This window comes from Haliotis asinina, chromosome 8 (assembly GCF_037392515.1).
Source record: "Haliotis asinina isolate JCU_RB_2024 chromosome 8, JCU_Hal_asi_v2, whole genome shotgun sequence".
NCBI classification, from domain to species: domain Eukaryota; kingdom Metazoa; phylum Mollusca; class Gastropoda; order Lepetellida; family Haliotidae; genus Haliotis; species Haliotis asinina.
Genome location: NC_090287.1, coordinates 35,332,256 through 35,350,921, shown reverse-complemented (window position 1 = coordinate 35,350,921; position 18,666 = coordinate 35,332,256). Strand labels below are relative to the sequence as shown.

The 18,666-nt window shown below is 39.7% G+C and overlaps 1 protein-coding gene across 1 annotated transcript; it reads right to left on the bottom strand.

Annotated features, from left to right (window-relative positions):
- Positions 1-1,332: 1,332 nt before the first annotated feature.
- LOC137294803 (putative transcription factor p65 homolog) lies at positions 1,333-15,049 on the bottom strand. Its single transcript, XM_067825919.1, has 12 exons — positions 14,957-15,049; positions 13,519-13,638; positions 12,536-12,801; positions 11,754-11,905; positions 10,530-10,621; positions 9,190-9,324; positions 8,756-8,854; positions 8,460-8,551; positions 8,098-8,236; positions 7,575-7,643; positions 6,762-6,857; positions 1,333-5,948 (listed from the first exon to the last, which is right to left on the bottom strand). The coding sequence occupies exons 1-12, from the start codon at positions 14,973-14,975 to the stop codon at positions 5,470-5,472; spliced, it is 1,758 nt and encodes a 585-aa protein (XP_067682020.1). The 5' UTR covers positions 14,976-15,049; the 3' UTR covers positions 1,333-5,469.
- Positions 15,050-18,666: the final 3,617 nt, after the last annotated feature.

The following is an 18,666-nucleotide window of genomic DNA, read 5'->3' as shown; positions in this document are numbered from 1 at the left end:
TTGATATGTAATCATGTAAAACTGACATACTCGCTCAGCACATACAGTGGAAGCTGTCTTACTCAGACCCTAAGTAACTCGGTTTTCTATATAATTCGGACCGAATTGTCAGTCCCGGCAGAAGTTAACTGAGTTATCATTACATATAAGCTAACTAATACTGTGCATGCGTATCTCCTGGTCAAGGGAGCTAACTCTTGACTCTCACCAGTCCAATTCGGACACAATAGTCGGTCCCAGTCGAGTCCGAAATAGACAGCTTCCACTGTACTCATTTTATGGCAAATGTTTTTCAAAGGAATGTCCAGATTTGTTGGAAATGTCTGTTGAAATGTGCTTCTGGTTAACCAGCAGTGCACAGATGCCTAGTAGGAGGAATATCGAATGATATCTGCATCATTTATTATCTGTATTATGTTCTATTAAAACACGGCTTTCCTCTAGCTTTGTACCGACACACCCTGATGTACCTATACTGAACAGCAAAAGAAACACAAGTTGTGACCACAAGACCACAGTTGTGTTTCTTTAGCTGTTCAGTATACAATATTAGTGGATGTGGAACCATACCCAGGCTTGGATTGATTTTGATGACTGAGGATGCTGGAGGTTCATGTTTGATATTCTGACAGATGAACAAAAATATTTTATTTAAATTAATATTCAAGTGCCACTTCACTTGTCCGTTGCTACCCAATTCAATCAAAGTTTAAACAGAATAAATCAGGTCAAAATCAGTGACCGTGACCTTTTGGGACCGTTCATAATTTATGGCTCTGTCTGTGTGCGTGCTTGCGTTCATTGTGAATTATCTTTTCTATGATTTTTTAATATTTTCATGACCAGAATTGCCAACATCCCTCCCCACTAACAAATGGGTACAAAATTTATCCCCCCTCCGAGCCATAAATTGTTAATGTTCCCAATGTAAACTGTCCATAGGCATTGGGATGTAGAAGAAGTCAAGGGTTTCACAGACATGTTCATTCAATTACACAGATTCACTGTTTCAGTCAGAACTTTGATTGCCATGGGGAGAGATGGATTAGCCCAGTGGCTAAAGTGCTCATTCATCATGCAGAAGACTCAATTTCAATTCCAACCTGGGTACAGTGTGTGAAGCCCACTTCTGGTGCCCCTCGCCATGACGTTGCTGGAATTGTGTAAAACTAAACTCAATCTCGCGGTACGTTTGAAAGAATAATGACCTTGAGACATATTCATGCTACCTGTAACATGATAAGTTTAAGTCTTCTGACAGCACTCCATGAAGACCTTTAAATATTTAATTCCTGCACTGAACATTAACAGAAGTATGACAAACAAGAAATATAGAAACAAAAATATTTATTAATTAGTGTTTCATGAACTAATACTTATTACATAGCGTGTAATGAACTGAATGAAATGACCACTTCATGATTCTCTGATAAATATGAATATAATGAGAATGTGCTTTAAGGATACATATATGAAAGAGAAAAATAATGTTTCATAATTATGTATTGACTACAAGCTGGAAAACAATGATGAAGCATATATCACATCATATATACATGGTTCAAGAATACATAACAAAATGTAACGGCTATGAATAAACCTTAAATCAACATTTCCACTGTGAAACTAACATTTTCCAACCTGCCCTAAATGCTCCAACATTAATCAATGGAAAATTTGGTTTCTTGATTTCATAAACAACCTCCACAAGCAAAAATGTATGAAAGATTTCTTCTGCATTACAGAGATAGGCAACATCACCATGAGAGAGAAATGAACTCAATGTTTTATTGCATTTGCATTTTAAATACTGAGTATGGTCTATCATATTCAGCTGATCCATGAGCCATCATAACTTTATGTTTGTAGGGACGTCACCATCTTTTCTCTTATCACAAACAGAATTTCTCTTTTCGCCCTGAAATCAATTACTTCTCAAATACACTCAATGTTTGGATAGTGTATGTATCTACATTCACAGCTGCAATCTCAATACATATAACCTACCCTAATGAATACACTTTGATCACTTAGCTGGGAAAGAAGTTTTACTAAATAAAGTAAAATTAAAGTATGATTTTATGCCGCTTTCAGCAAAACTCCAGCAATATCATGCACGGGATACCAGAAATGGGCTTTGTACATTGTACCCATGTTGGGAATCGAACCCAGGCCTTCTGCATGACAAGTGAACATTTCAACCACAATTCCAGTTGAAATGGGATAAAGAAATCTTAATGCTTACAGGTTTTCTCAGTTCTATATGAGACAGCTGGTGACAAGAGTCAATTACTAGTGACTTGATCCCATTTCAAGTACACAGAACACAACTCTGCATTGAGCGGCTATCTGAACATGAATCAAAACCAAAGATATCACAGTACATAGGCCCCGTGTATGTACTGTAACACAACGGCGATGCATTACCACAATTTTCATTTATCTCCTTGTTGACCGTCACTGTGACATATAAATCTATCCTTTAAATATATTCCAAAATTTCATGCAGTGTTTTGAAACACATACCAGCAGGAAAACATATGGTACAGTCATTTTGATACATGATTGATATATGACCTCAAGATGAATGTTTGCTGAATTGGTACACTTGTACTTAGAATATAGCAGCCATGTCTGGTTGGGGTAGCCATGACCTTGTGAATCACTGTTTCACACAATGATTTATTTCATATGGCCCTGGTGTTTTAAAGTCTTAAGTACCCAGCTCACAAAATGTTTACCTAGGATTCTTTTACACCTTAAAAAAATGGAAATGCCCAAACACAGGAAATATGGGTTCAGTGCTCAAGGTACCAAACCATTTTGACTAGCCTAACTTGATTATTCAAGAGTGACTGTGTACATAGCATTGGCATCAATGCCAGTCAGAACTCACCTCAGTTATATCACGGCTTGTCATCAAACATGGCAGTCTAGTTTGGGCATTCCTTAAATACGGACCATTCTGACAAATGCAAAGTTTTTTTCAAGGCAACAGCAGGAAGTATTGTTTGCACTTTAAAAGCACATTACCTGCACATTTCAAGATGATGATCATAAGGACATGATCATGGTGTTGATGGGAATAATATTACATAACTTCATTTCCTCATATGAATTCAAATGGAAAAGCCAGACAAAACATTTGTTGACCTCAGTCTGTAACAAATATGGCAGCAAGCACTGTTGTGTTCTAGTAGTCATGATAGATCGTCAAGCACATCCAATACAAATATATCTCCATAAATGCTTTATTCTGATAGGCAGCTAAAGACCACACACTATTATAAAGTGCACACCTCCTGCATATGTCTAGTAAATAAAACATATGTAATGTTTTACATAAACAAAGAGATTCACGAAGTATGACACCAGTTTGTCTTCATCACAGAACTTTTTTCTCTAATCAATCAGAAATCTCTAGATCCTCTAATGTCTTGAGGAATTGTCATGATGCTATCTGGAAACAATCTTAGAATATATACAATCCACTGAAATCAAATCCCATACTGCCACAGTATGAATGAAAAACTGACAAATAAATAGGAGTTTGGCATTTGATGGTGAGGTTTGCCATGAAGTGTTTTTCGGTTCTCAAGCCAATCAGAAACATTTGGTTTCATTTTGTTATCAAAATTTACAAGTATAAGAAAACATGCACTGACCCAAGCACAGCCTATCTGATACAGGTGCCATGGAGATAAATGAGTGGGTATGGTTTTATGCTGCTTTTAGCAATATTCCAGCAAAATCAGCAGGGACAGCAGAAATGGTCTTCACACATTGTACCCATGTAGGAACTCGAACCCGGCGAATACTTTAGCCACTCGGTTACACCACTGCCTTCTATGGAGATGAGTGACAAGGAATTTTAAACACTATCAGACGAGTCGGTGTTCTTGTGATACCGAGATACAGAAATCGAGGGCTGTAATCCACTATGACGGGAATAAGATACACATCATGATTAGTGGGTAATGAATACAAGGGTCATTAAGTTAAACAATCAGAACAATTTTCAGCTATGTCATGAGACATAAATCTATCATGAGAGCATCCAGGGAACTCATTACTGACAAAATGAATACATGAGAGCTATTATTCAGCCTGGTTTAAAAAATTGCATTTTGCATATCCTATTTTGATAAATAACATCCAAATTCAAATTAAAACACTTTTTTGGAAATATTCGCAAATATTCAGTAGTAATGATAGCAAATAACCAACTGAAGGGAAACCGTTCAATTCATTGAATAAATGAGTGAAGAGTAACAGCCTGATCATAGAGTTCATCTCACTTGACTCCCTGGGAGGATTTGTCAGATCTTCACACTGGGGGGTATGGTATCAGTTAAAAACCCAATATCAATCATACTGGGAGTCATATCACCTCGAACATTTGATACATAAACAAATAGCATCCTGCTCCAGGGTCCTAATCCAATGAACGCTTGTAATGCTACGACCTATCATAACTGTATAGTTTTGTAATAGGCGTAGAGATATGAACGCTTTGTGAATCAAGACCCAGTATTGTAGGAACTCTCAATGCTGTAAGAAAGATGGCACTTTCAGCATGATTCAGTGATGAACATAAACATGATGTAAGGTAAACAAACACTGATATATTCATGATATCATAGCACTTAATGAACAGTCCACAAAATCAGCACACTTAGTTCTACCATAGACCAGTTCATCCATATACAATGCAACAGTCTTGTAACAATGCTAAAGTAACAGCCAAATTAATACAGTGGGCTTAAAGCCCGAAACAATCACGCTTGATATAGAAGAGAAACATGTCTACTGAGTTTGTAATTAAGAGGGGCAGTTAAGAGGGCCACAATAGGATTGTACCCATAGGACTCACTGATTCTCAAACTTTCAATAACGACTCCCTTCTTAATTCCGAACACTGTACAACAGACAAACAAAAGCACAGACATATTTTAAAAACACGTTTGTAAATGATTTCTGAATTGTATGTACAAATCTTCGACAATGTTGAAAAGCATTTGTATAAAAATCTTTGCAAGGCTTCACTTGGGAGTAAAAAGCACATATTTACAGGATGTAGAGGAGGGCTCTACCATTCTGTTTCTACAAAGGAGACAAGTACCATGTCAGTATTTAGTTCATGCATGGCATGTACAGCAAACAGCCTTTTCATTTATAGATTTTCTAGCATCTGAACATGGCCAGGAGGAAATCTCATCTGCTTGCTGGTCAGCGATTTCAGGCCTTTTACAAGACAAAAGCACCCCCAACAAAACCTTGGATGCATATAAAGACTGGGATTCTGAATGTCAACAAAACGTTTAAAATTTCATCCATCTTGCTGGCAGTGTATCTGAATCAGTTTGAGAAATAAAACACTGTATCCACATTTATTTCACATTAAATGGATACCAATGCATGTTGATGCGCACAAAGTCCACTGTATAAAACAAAATATCTACATGTTGTTCAGGAGTTCTCACTTAACCCCTGTAAACTCTCTTGCGTGGCTGCGAAGGAACCAGGATGATTCATTGGCTGGGTGTTGCTTGATACACTCTCCATTGCTGCAACGTTTGGGTCATATGTTTCGTCGAGCAGGTCAGCGGACAAGGCATCACTACTGCTTCCCTGCGCATCCTGGAGATAGGCTTGAAGTAAATCCATGTCGATGGTATCGGGGTTGATGGTGATCTGGCCGCCTTGCAGCATGATGCTCTGCTGTTGCTGTTGGTTTTGAACAACCGAGTTGTCAATTACATTCCCCGTGTGGTCGATCCTCAAGTTCTGAAACTGGGGGTTGGCTGCCGTGGATGTTGTGTTGGAGACGGTCATGCTCCCCATAGCAGTGTTGTCTGCTGTGCGGATGTTCATCGTGGGCATGCCTGTCATGCTCCCTGCTGTTGCACTGGCGCCGGTGTTGGTGAAGGAGTATCTGGGTAGTTCATCTGGAAACAGTCGGAAGAAAATCATGGTGATTTGAGACGGTATTGGTTTGTCTACAGTCATTGCGAAGATCTATCAGAGTGTATACCCTTGACATATCAAGGATATTTCTTGGTGGATCTTGTCATGGTAGTACTGTTCTTGTTTTCTCTCAGAAATACAGATTGGGAAGTTTCCACTTATTAACACGTGATAGATTCGGTCATACTCATTCTTACAGGCACTCATTCTTATAGTGGAGTCAAAATTATTTTTTTAAAATGGCAATAAAAAATTGTTACGCGCACAAATAAAAGTGATGCACGAGAAACATTTTTCTTTTTCATTTACTCTTAGGAATGTGTGAGTTTTTTTGTTGTCTTCCTGAACATTTGTTTACAAATGACAAAAGCCAACCAAAGTGTTTTACTTCCAAGACACGACGAGATTCCAAACAGCCATACAAGATTCTTTGTTCCATAATGTAAGAGTGAACAAACATCTTGTACATTGTGATGGAGCTTACTCACTTCCTTATAAACAAAAGTTCAATCAGTCCACAATGCTACACAGTATACTGAGATCCCACCTATGTCTCTTATCCATAAACTGTATTCATTCTCATTCGTTCCTGGTCATCATGTCTCTCCTGTCCATTCATGCAACCAACCAACCAACCAGCTAGCCAGCAGATGTCGTTTCAGGAACATGTACAACCTAGCCATGCAACACCATGTCTAAATTTCTCCAGCCATTGATGCATCTTTTCAACACTTCATCCATAAACACCATCCATCCCAATTCTACACAACATCAACCATCTTGACTGTGTTTACCTTGCACCATTGGCTCCCCTTCCTGTTTGATTCTGCGATTAGCTTTCAGTTTCGTCCGCAACCCTTCTTTGACTGTGGCATTTCCTCGCTCACTCACTGAAGAACAGAAGTATATCGTGACTTGAAAGTCAGAATGCAGCCTCATTTGGTTTATGTACTGACAATAGGCTGTGGCAAATTAATCATGGTAATAATTTTTCTACATACTTTTCCCAAATGTAAAATAGATAATGTTTTTAAAACTTTCAGCGTAAACTGTGTTTGATAACTTAGGGAAAGTTAGCGCTTCATTGCTGTCTTGTGCAATTACAGTCTGTGGGTTTGTTAAATACAGCATTCATCAATAATCCAGCTATATGGCAGCACCCTGTAAATAATCCAGTCTGGACCAGACAATACAGTGATCAATAGTCTGAACATAATTGACATGATTTGGATACAATGACGTGGTCACATGACTCCTGACCCCATGAGTCCCTCTTACAACAAGTATGGGTTGCTGAAGGCCAGTTCTAACCTGGATCTTCACTGGTATAAGATACAACTACCTATTGTTTTAACAAACTCAAAGGGATCACTGACACTACCTTGTGTTAGAGTAGTTAGTTATATGCATTTCAACTAAAAATAAACATCGGGGGATAAAAATGAACAATTAGTTATATCCATCAGTTCAGTTTGTTATAAACACAGTGTACTGTATTTTCAGAAATTGCGATTATTATGGAAATTAACCTGTTTTAGTAAATATACTTCACATTTTCTGCAACACCAAGGCCTATATTATGCAAGCAGATTGGGTCAGTGACTTACCTGAACCACCCCAGCTCTGAACAAAGTGTGCTGCTTTGCGCTTCCTCTTTTCCTCAATTCTGTCTGGATCTACAATATTTCAATGTTGATTATTAACCAGTGCACACCATTTGATGGATAAATGAACAAGCTTAATGGAAAACAACTTCTTTTATTTCGTGCGCGTGACGCTTTGATACACATTTCTGTATCTTTGTCAAGCATGAACTGACAATGGTACAAGAATCTGAATCAAAGTGTCACACTCATGAAACACAAGAAGCTGTTATCAATAAAGACTGTTCAGCATTTTACATAAGAACTTCTAATATGCCCCTCAAAGAAGTTACAAATACTTTCGTAAGCCTAAAATCTCATAAGTTTTCTTGTAGACACTGTACCTCCAATACTGTAACACAGTAACTATGGATGCTACGAGAAAAGCTGCGAGATTTTAGGTTTACATGAACTTTGGGAAACGGGGCTGGTAGAAAAACAGTTTCAAGCAGAGCGCAAAGAACAGTGCAAGAATTCCACTACTTACCTGGATCTTCCGGCATGTAAGTGAATGGAATCGATTCCGAGGTCTCATTGTCTGACGGTCGTCTCAGCTGCATCTGCACGTCTATGGGTTGCTGTATGAATGCCTCTTTGTAAGGTGGTGTCTTGAACACGACAGCAAACTGAAACAGACCACAAAGGAAAGATAATTAACACCTGTCTGAGAACAATTTCCTTTTCCTAGTACACCTGTGTCTGAATACCAGTGCCACCACAGCACCCCACGCCCCCCAGCCAATCACTGGATTGTATGGTCCAGGCTTGACTATTAACAGACCACCTCCATACAGCTGGAGTACTGAGAACTCTGTTAAAGAACAAAACAATCAACCAAAGCACACCAACCTGTCTATGCACGTCACCCTGTCCGAAATCACCAAAATCTTCCCACATGCAACCAGCAGCTGTGTCTTTAAAGAATCGGACTTGGATATCATCTGAAACCAACACAGACATTCGTATACACACTGAAATGTTACATCATTGCAATAACAAACATGCTGACCTGGTTAATGAGCATTAAACACATAGATACTGTTTAATTAACATTAAGACATATGCGTAACAAATATTGATAAACTTGCTCAACTGGCTAAGTGGGCTAGATTGCTAATTGATGTGCTAGCAATAAGAGTCACTACCTTTGTTAATTTTTTCACACAGGAGGAAGATCTCATCTCCACCTTTTGCCTTTCCCGAACTGCGATCAACACGGCATATTGTCAGCTCGTTGACAGACTCTTTGAAAAAAAGAAAAGAAATTATATTATTCAGCAGGTATTCACAGAGTATCCTAATTATTTTCTTTTCCTCAAAATATACAGTGAGTGCATTTGACTGAACACCACAGGGCAATATGGTGAGGTGAGGTGAGGTGAGGTGAGGTGAGGTGAGGTGAGGTGAGGTGAGGTGAGGTGAGGTGAGGTGTTCTTCACTCTGGTTATGATGTGTGAAGCCCAATTCTGGTGTCAGATACCATGATATTGCTGGAATATTACTAAAAATAGAATAAAACCATACTCCCATTCAACAAATATCTCTTATTGTTGCATGTGCAACAACTTAGTAACCTTACTTTTATCATGGATGAGTTGCGACACAACAGGGGGGACAACTCTGGTGATCTTTCCACTGGCATCAGGCAGGAAGACTTGGAAACACAGACGGACCACATTCAGATCTATCTGACCGGTGCCATGATTGAAACCAGCTGCAATACAACACAAAATTCATTAAAACTCAGCTGGAACACATTTTCGCAAACCGGAAAAGAAGTGTTTCAGCATGTGAAAGCAAGATGATAACTGGCGTTTCTCTGCCTAAAATTTGTACAAGAAATACAATCACTGATGCATTATTAATCTAACACTGAAATTTCCACATTTGATAAGGTAACGACTTCATGTACATGCAATGATACCACAATGAAGCATGCCTCATGTCATCTGGTTGTGATCCCTGCACCTCCCCTTCCCCCACTCCTCATCCTGCAGTAGAGGGAAATTGGGAAGGACCGACAAACTTGACCCAATTTTCTGAATTCATGAGCTTACTGTTTCAAACAAAACCACGGAGGAGGTTTTTGATTTAACTTCTGAACCGATCGAAGATACACTTCAGATATAACTTCAATTTTAGTATTTACTGTGGAAATCAAATGGGATGCAACTGGCAGCGGACACATTGCCTTGTACACGTAATGTATGTTGTATCTGAGCACTGTTATTTGTGAGTAACAGGTGGTTCACACTAACAACACTCTCTTTTTTTCACAGCGATCCTACGTGTCTAGGTGGATAAAACCATCACGCTGGTAAGAGGAAGAGTGAGTGAGTGAGTTTAGTGTTTCACAGCACTCAGCAATATTCAAGGTATATGGTGGTGGTCTGTAAATATTTGAGTCTGGACCAGACAATCCAGTGAGCATTGATCTGCGCAATTGGGAGAACTGATGACCTGTGCCAACCGAGTCAGCAAGTTTGACCACCTGATCCCGTTAGTCACCTGTTATGACAAGCATAGTCGCCTTCTATGACAAGCATAGGTTGCTGAAGGCCTATTCTACCCCGGGACTTTCACAGGTCAGTAACTGAAAGATCACTGGTTCAAACCAAAGTCACGGTAATATATACTGGATGTTTTCGGTAAATGTGATATTTTGCAATCATTTTCAGTGATAGCAAGACAAAGTTCAACCTTCAAAACAAGTATTAATTCAGTGTCAAGGGCTACTTTTCAGAATATCTCCTGGATACAAGCAATTCTGTATAAAATCCACGTGATTTTATGGAGAATGCTCACGAAACTGCCTGTGGAGGTTAAAATGAGAACCTGGCAAGACAAGAGTGCCACCAATGGAGGTTAATTAACACAACTGAAAAATGTCAACATCATTAGAACATTTGATTTACTCACTCTGAAAAGGGTCCACATTAATTTCTTTTCTCAGTTTTAAACTGTTTTCCACGTCCTTCTTCTTGGCACACTGAATGCCTAGATGAGGAAATCTGAAAACATTGATCAAAAACTCAGAAAAACAGCGAGACACATGACTAATCAACAATGGGGCCAGAAGGTGAAAACAGACCATCAAGTCTTTGTATTTGCATGTTGACAGGAAAAATGTGTGGAGGTGAACTTCTGTAATATAAGGTAGGTGAGTGAGTGAGTGTGTGGGTGAGTGGGTGAGTGAGTGGGTGAGTGGGTGAGTGGGTGAGTGAGAGGGTGGTTAAAAAATCCCATCGCCCGACGCCTAGGACACGTCAGTTTTCATTTCGGGCGATCAAATAATGGTATCATACTTGTCTGTGGACTACCAGATAATTTCTGCTTCTGGTTTCAAACTGCAAATAACCCTGGACTTCATTTCATATCCGCTCAAAATGTAGCTATCAAATTTTGCAATGACAATAAAGTAGGGTTATCTTTCTTGGCTCTGTATCACTTTTTGATAAAAAATCTGACAAATATAACATCATATACGATGTTGATATATTCTTTCATAACTTCATTATCATGACTATGTCAGAAAAATCATTGCAAGTGGAAAATAAGTCAGGACAAGCTACTTTCTTAAAGTCACTTGCCCTGTGGCAAGTGGCTTTTATTTAGTTTTACACTGAGTTTTTCCTGGGGAGTATGGTTTCATGCCATTTTCAGCAATATTCTAGCAATGGTACACCTGAAATTTGCTTCACACTGTACCCATGTTGGGGAATCGAGCCCATTTTAATGATTAAGCTACCCCATTGCTACTCTGTCCATAGGGTTGATTGATTGTTGTTTTATGCCCAACTCAGCAATCTATATGATGGCTGTCTGTAAATAATCAAGTCTGGACCAGACAATACAGTGATCAACAGCATGAGCACTGGTCTATGCAACTGGGATATGATGCATGTGTCAACCAAATCAGCAAGTCTGACCACCCGATCCGGTTGGTGCCTCTTATGATGAGCAAACAAACACGGGTTATGAAAGACCTCTATCATTTAAGGAACATGACACTTCAGAGATAATTCTCTTAACTGCTACTGCTGTTACTTGTACTAAAAGGGGCCCTTTTAATCCTTTATTGTTAAGCAAAACAAATGAAACATGAAATTAATGCTTTTTCTACCAACTTCATTATCAACTTACGTTATCGTGTCTGTGTCCTTGACCTTTACTGTGCATACACCTTTCTTACAATCTTTCCCCACAAGAGAATGTGGGTGCGGCTTACAGTGTGGGTGATGATCTTTGGTCACACATGAAACTACTACTATAGCTGGGCCCTTATAATTACGTATCTGAAAGCAAAGTGACACAAAATGTCAATTTGAAAATATTGTCATGGTTACAAGGAACAAATGCTTACAAGAGAATTCTTCCAAACAAAGATCTACGGCATATTTTGCAGTAGATCCTTTCTAGCTGGAAGTTGGATATTTATATACTACACATATCCACACAATTAGCACATGCTCAAGACGCTGGCATTTATTTCCCTCAATTACTGGCTGTCAGTGTCAGTAGTACATCATATTATTAACCTCTAGCAGCCACTACTTGGTGGAGTTATTGCATGAGGTACCCATTCATTGCTGAGTGGACTGGGACAGAGTATGGTGCTGTACCTGAATCTCCATGTTTGCATGTATTAATGTGGCCACCATCTGGTCATATACCAACATATTCGTGGATTCTTTACAGTACACAGTGTTGTGTACTGTACGCTCCGGGTAGAGACAATACTGAAGGAGTCTTCACACAAGGATGACAGGTGGGCTCAATCGCAACACCTCAAGGTCGCTGGATCACCAGCCTTGCGCACTAGACATTACGCCAACCATGTCCATGTCCACACCAAAAGTTCAGGTAAACTCTTCAAAATAGCATAAGATGTAACTTGACCAGGTGTTACTCAAACAGGTGCTCACCTTTATAGTGGGGAAAGTCTTTCTCTCGGATGAGCTGTGCTCCCCTGGTATGCTGCCGGCAGATCGTCCCTCACACTCGTATCGGAACCGCAGTCCCCGTGACTGGGGTTGCTCAATTATTTCCATATATGGCTGGTTGCTTGTGCGAGCAGGTGCTTGTTGAGGTGCTGGTTCTGAGGTGAGAGCAGCACTAGAGAACATTGGTGACTGCACCTGACGGATCATGCCCCCTTGTACTGAGGTCTGAACTTGTGATGGACCCTGACCTGAAACAAGCAGAACAGCGGCAAGGATGTATGGCCAAGGTTTGAACATGTGGAATAGCGGCAAGGATTTATCACTACTGTCTGAACACATGGAAATGTGGCAAGAATTTAAGACTAATATTTGAACATGTGGAACAGTGGACAGGATATATCACTAATGTCTGAACACTTGGAATAGTGGCAAGAATTTATGGCTTATGTTTAAACACATGGAACAGTGGCAATCATTTAAAACTAATGTTGGAACATGTGGAACAGTGGCAAAGAATAATAGCTAATGCCAGAACATGTCGAATAGTGTCAAGGATTTATTGCACACGTTTGAACATGTGGAAAAGAAGCAAATATTTTTCACAAATGTTTGAACATGTCAAATAGTGTCTAGGATTTAACACAAATGTTCAAATGTATGGTATAGTGGCAAATATTTGGTGGTAATGTCTGAACATGCCAAATAGAGGCAACATTTTACTGCGTATGTTCGAAAGTTTGAAATGGTAGCAAATAGTTTTCAAAAATGCTTGAACATGTTGAATAGTGGCAATGATTTACTGCACATGTTTGAACATATGCAAAAATGTCCGAAAAAAATCCATGCATAGACTTTAGTACTTTTGTTGGTTAGAGTCCCATCCAGGAATCAATCTCAGTCAGGCACCTATTCGCAAGAACACAAAGTCTGCCACCTAACTCACTCTCTAAACCCTGCATGCTAACCATTCATTTCTTGTGTGGCCTGGACTGGTTGTTCTTCGGGTAATCCAAAGTTAGCTTGAATATATCTCTCAAGCTCGCCACTTGGTAGCTGCACAGCCGATAGGTCATCCAGGTTAAAATCTGAAGAAAGACACAGTCCTATGACAGCGCTCCCAACACAATTTAACGTTTACGAACAGTGGTCTGAGTTTTCCTCTAAGCTATGTTATCATGTGTTACCCTATTTATCTCTGTCTCAAAGCATTGAAATGAGTTGAGTCTGTGAGTGAGTATGACCTTGCGCCGCTGTTGGCAATATTCCAGCAATATCATGGTGGGGCACACCAGAAACACATTTAACAGTGACACATTACACCCATGTGGGGAATCAAACTTTAATGCTTTAATCACTAGGCTACCCCACTGTCCCTCGGTAACAGTTGACTTTATTGAAGTAACCTTCAGCTTTATAGGTTTCTGAATGAATATGTAGACAGGTGATATTGCGTCTTATTCAGGTTACTGCACTTTTACAGTATCATACAAGCATGTCACTGTCAGGAATAAATGTTCATAATGCTGTGATGTCAATTCTGTGGGATCCTACCCCAAGAGAAACATTTCCAGTTTGATGTTTCATTGATTACAATCAATCAGATCATCTCTTGGATGCCTCACCAGTACCAACCCTAAGGATTGTACATGATGAGAAGAATATCATGATATGAAAAAAAAAACAATGAAAAAATACATGCACAATAAAAACCCCAAAGAATAATTTATGGTCATATTCATCTTACAATGCATTTATACGACTAACAAATGTCTTGAGATGCAGTAAAATAATTTATCATTTGCACATCCAAAAATATTTATACCATGTTCACATACAGAGACAGTGCACAAGTCAGAAATGAGTGCATGATGTGGCATAAATTCAGACTTCTGTGTCAATACATGTACAAACTGCCATCTTAGAACTTGAAATACGAGTTCTGAAACCTCATGTAGCAACAATTACCGCCTGCATGGCGAGTAGTAGCTGTTGCAGCCACTGTCAACATCAAAGTCGTGAATTACTTGCATTAAAATTACCCAAGCTCTATCAGCTTGATGCTGAAACTAAATCGAAAATATGTAACATACACCTATCACAATCACCTAATCGCTTAAAATAAAGCTTATCATCCATAAATTATGCAAGAGTCGTCTTTCATATTACACAGTGCATCTTACAGTAACTGCTGAGTTAAATCATGCCCTACCAATGTTTCGCACCGCCACTTTGTACTCGGCCATGCAGGCGTTTTCTTCGTTGTATTGCTGTCAACAAATATGGCGTCCTGATGGAGCAGTTGACGGAAATCGAGTATATTGCACGATTGCTCGCACATTACAAGCCCTGTGATTTCCTAAATGTCATATTTGAGTGTTGCACTAGACCTACATTCGTACCTACCTGCGCTGAGAGTCGTCATTGTTGACAAGTCAGTGGTAGACCACTACTCGTGGTGAACTTGTACTCTAAATACGCTCACAACCTTCCTGATAATTCCAGAAGTCATATGCTATAAATAGATTTCGGGGAATTACCAAGCAGTCTAACGGTTTTGATTGGTTGATTTTATATCCCAGTGTACATTGCAGCTAATCTAAAATATTGCCTGGGTTTATGAATCGGAAATTCTCGCTCAGTGCCGTACAAAATGTCCCCGTTGCTCAAACATAAATGACACATTTGAAAGTTTTCTCGTTTATTTTTAGTAAAACCATCAGACACAATTATTTACAATTGGTGGAAATTCGACTTCTCAAAATAGCTCACAACCATAATGCAAACAATTAAGATATGTGTTGAATTATATATAATATATATATATATATATATATTCGTTTTTTATTTTGATAAGTGTCAACTTTGGTGATTTGAAATTTTCTTTGGTAATATTATTGTTTTACACAGAAGAACGCCCGATTTCTTAGTACAAACAAATAAATACATACATAAATATTCAAAAAGGTTTTTGTTTGAGCACATGTCGTATTATTCTCATGAAAACAGAAATTACAGCAATATGAGCAGGTAGTGCCGGTGCTGAGTTCCCATACTCGTATACCTATTTAAACGTAAAAACAATCGTAACTCCCAAATTTGAACAAAGACTAAGACAATTGAATCGCCAAGATCCCTTAGGGCTCATAAAGCACATGTTATCAAAAACGAATTTAGTTAGAAAAACATCGCACAAACACTGCAAGCGTAAAGCACCCAACAGAGTGAGTGAGTGAGTTACGCCGCACTCGGCAATATTCCAGCCGTATGGAGGCGGTCTGTAAATAATTGAGTCTGGATCAGACAATCCAGTGATCAACAACATGAGCATCGATCTGCTTAGCTGGGAACCGATGACGTGTTAACCAAGTCAGCCACGGACCACGCCGTCGTGGGACGCTGACACGCTCACTAGCGATTCTGTAGTTTGAAAGGAGCCTATTGTAGTTCGGATTCCACACACGCACGCACGCACGCACGCACACACGCGAGCGGACGTGAGCGCTCTGTCCCCCTGCTCTCTCTCACACAGACGCGCGCGCGCGCACACATGCACCCACCCGCATATACGCTCTCATACATACATGCATACATGCATGCATACATACGTGCGTGCGTGCGTGCGTGCGTGCGTGCGTGCGTGCGTGCGTGCGTGCGTGCGTGCGTGCGTACGTACGTACGTACGTACGTACATACATAGACACATACACACGCTCTCCTGTGCAGGATGGCAAAATCCACTTGGGTTGATCAAGTTGCATAGTCAGTGTAAAACACGCTGACAATGGCAACCCGGAAGTGCATTTCAGAATGATCACATTTCTTACTTTCTTACTTGTACAAGTTAAGGAACTGGCATGATAATGCCCAAAGTGTGATTCAGTATGTTTACGTATTTACCGTATATTTAGATAGTTTGAAATACATGTAAGTGAGTTTAATTCAACTCATTATATATGTAGGGGTATCCAAGGAAAAACCCAGGTAATGATAGTTGGGTGTAAAACGCTTACCGCTTTGGTGAAACCCGCGAGAACGGGTCGGGTGTTCAAAACACAAGAAACAAACCAGGGTGAATCCGGGGATTCGAACCCGCGATCATAGGGTTTAGACACACATGTGGAACTCAACATGTCCTATTATATGTCATGTTTCATCGCACAAGCCGTTCGCCCCTGAGCAAGTAATCTCTGTACACGATCATCTGTAGAATAATGCTAGGAAACTAATAATTCCTGTTAACTTTGTAAAATTGACCAAATGGGATTGAAAAAAATCAGAACTGGGGGAAATCTAGACTTGCTTCACGCAGAGTTTTAGCACTCCCCCTCCCCCCCTCCCCCTCCCCTCCCCCTCCCCTCCCCCTCCCCTCCCCCGTGTACAAAATATTGCAGCATCGATCGTACTTACTTAGTTCGTTAGTGTGGTTTTTCGTGAACACAAAGCCTCTATATAGCATGTTACTCAGATTTAAGGTGATGATGAATCAAGGATACGTGACAAGATCAAATTTTCTCTTTGATGACATGTTGACCTGTGATGAACTTACATCTGTCTCGAAGTAAGACATTGATCCCTTCACGTGCTTTCTGAGGTTGTGAGGTAGCCTAGTAGTTAAGCGCTTGCTCGTCATGCTGAAGATCTCGGTTCTATTCCCCACATGGGTATGTTATCTGAAGCCTATATCTGGCGTCCCCCGCCGTGATAATGCACCAATACTGCTACAACCGGCGTAAAACTAAGTGAGTTGTGCTTTACGCCGCTTGTAGGAATACTGCAGTAATATCACGGAGGGGGACAACTAAAGCGGGCTTCACACTACTGCACCTAGTGTTGCCCCTAGGCACATTTAGGAGGGCGCAGTGCCCTGCCCTTTGACTTTTGCGCCCTGCCTTTTTTATTTTGCGCCCTGCCCTTTTTCGTCTCAATCGCAGTCGTTTACCATGACGAGTGTGTATTTTCCAGATTTGAAATGCTTTTTAAAATTCTAATCTTAAAATACAAACTGAGAAGAGTAAAAACGAACTTTAGAACTGAAATCATAAGACAATTTGACTTCATATACATTTTGTTGTTCTTTCAATATTCCTCACCAACATGCCCTTTGAGGTTATGAAGTGCCTTTTTCCATGAATTTACCCTGCCCTTTCTGAACCCTAGCGGGAACACGCAGCACCCATGTGAGGAATCGCACTGGGATCTCCGTCGTGTCGAGCGAATGCTTTAACTTGGCTACTCCACCGCCCCCTTTTGAAGACAACGAAGCCATGGCTAAAACTGTGTCCAAACGACTACTGAAGAGCACACCACTGTGTTATGAATATGGTGAATGTCGATGCATCGAACACGGAAACAAATAAGCGTTCACAGATGTCGGTATTGCATGCGGACACAGTCTATTTAAAGCTGTTGAAGAATGTGTCAGTGTAGTCTTCTAAGGAACTGCTTTAAATTTCTCTTCCCGTTTTAATGACGACATGTGCGAACAACGAAAACATCACGAACAACGAAAACAACGTATTGTTTTTGTTTAATAATGATATGACGTCACGGTTCAACTGACCAATCACACATCAGCTTCCTATTTACGCATATATATATGCGTTTTATAAATATGAAATAAAGAATATAAAAGAATATAATATATAATATTATATAATAATCTAATTTAAAAGATGCCAGTATGTGTACATTGGAAACTGAAATGTGATTGGTCAGTTGAACCGACGTTTGTATAGCATTTTGAAAGCGAGTATATACATACAGGAAACTATCCTTAAATTAACTTTATTTCCTCCAAGGCATCCATGGTAACCTTAGTACAGAATTAACTAGTAAAAGTTGCATCGTGAAAGGAGTCCCACTTTCACCACGGGACAGAAAATCTGCACTTCCTTCTAATCATTAATCATCAGTTATTGGCATGTTTGTTATATAGCTGAAACATTATTCTCGTTCTATGTCACATTCTTCAAAACCTACTACAAATACAATATATGGATTTCAACACTGTTACACACCACACATATGTAACACTCATGCTATCAACCACTTGCTTTCCAGTGCCTGGCGATGATAATTACAAATGGCTGTCTGTTATCGAAAAATAATACAAT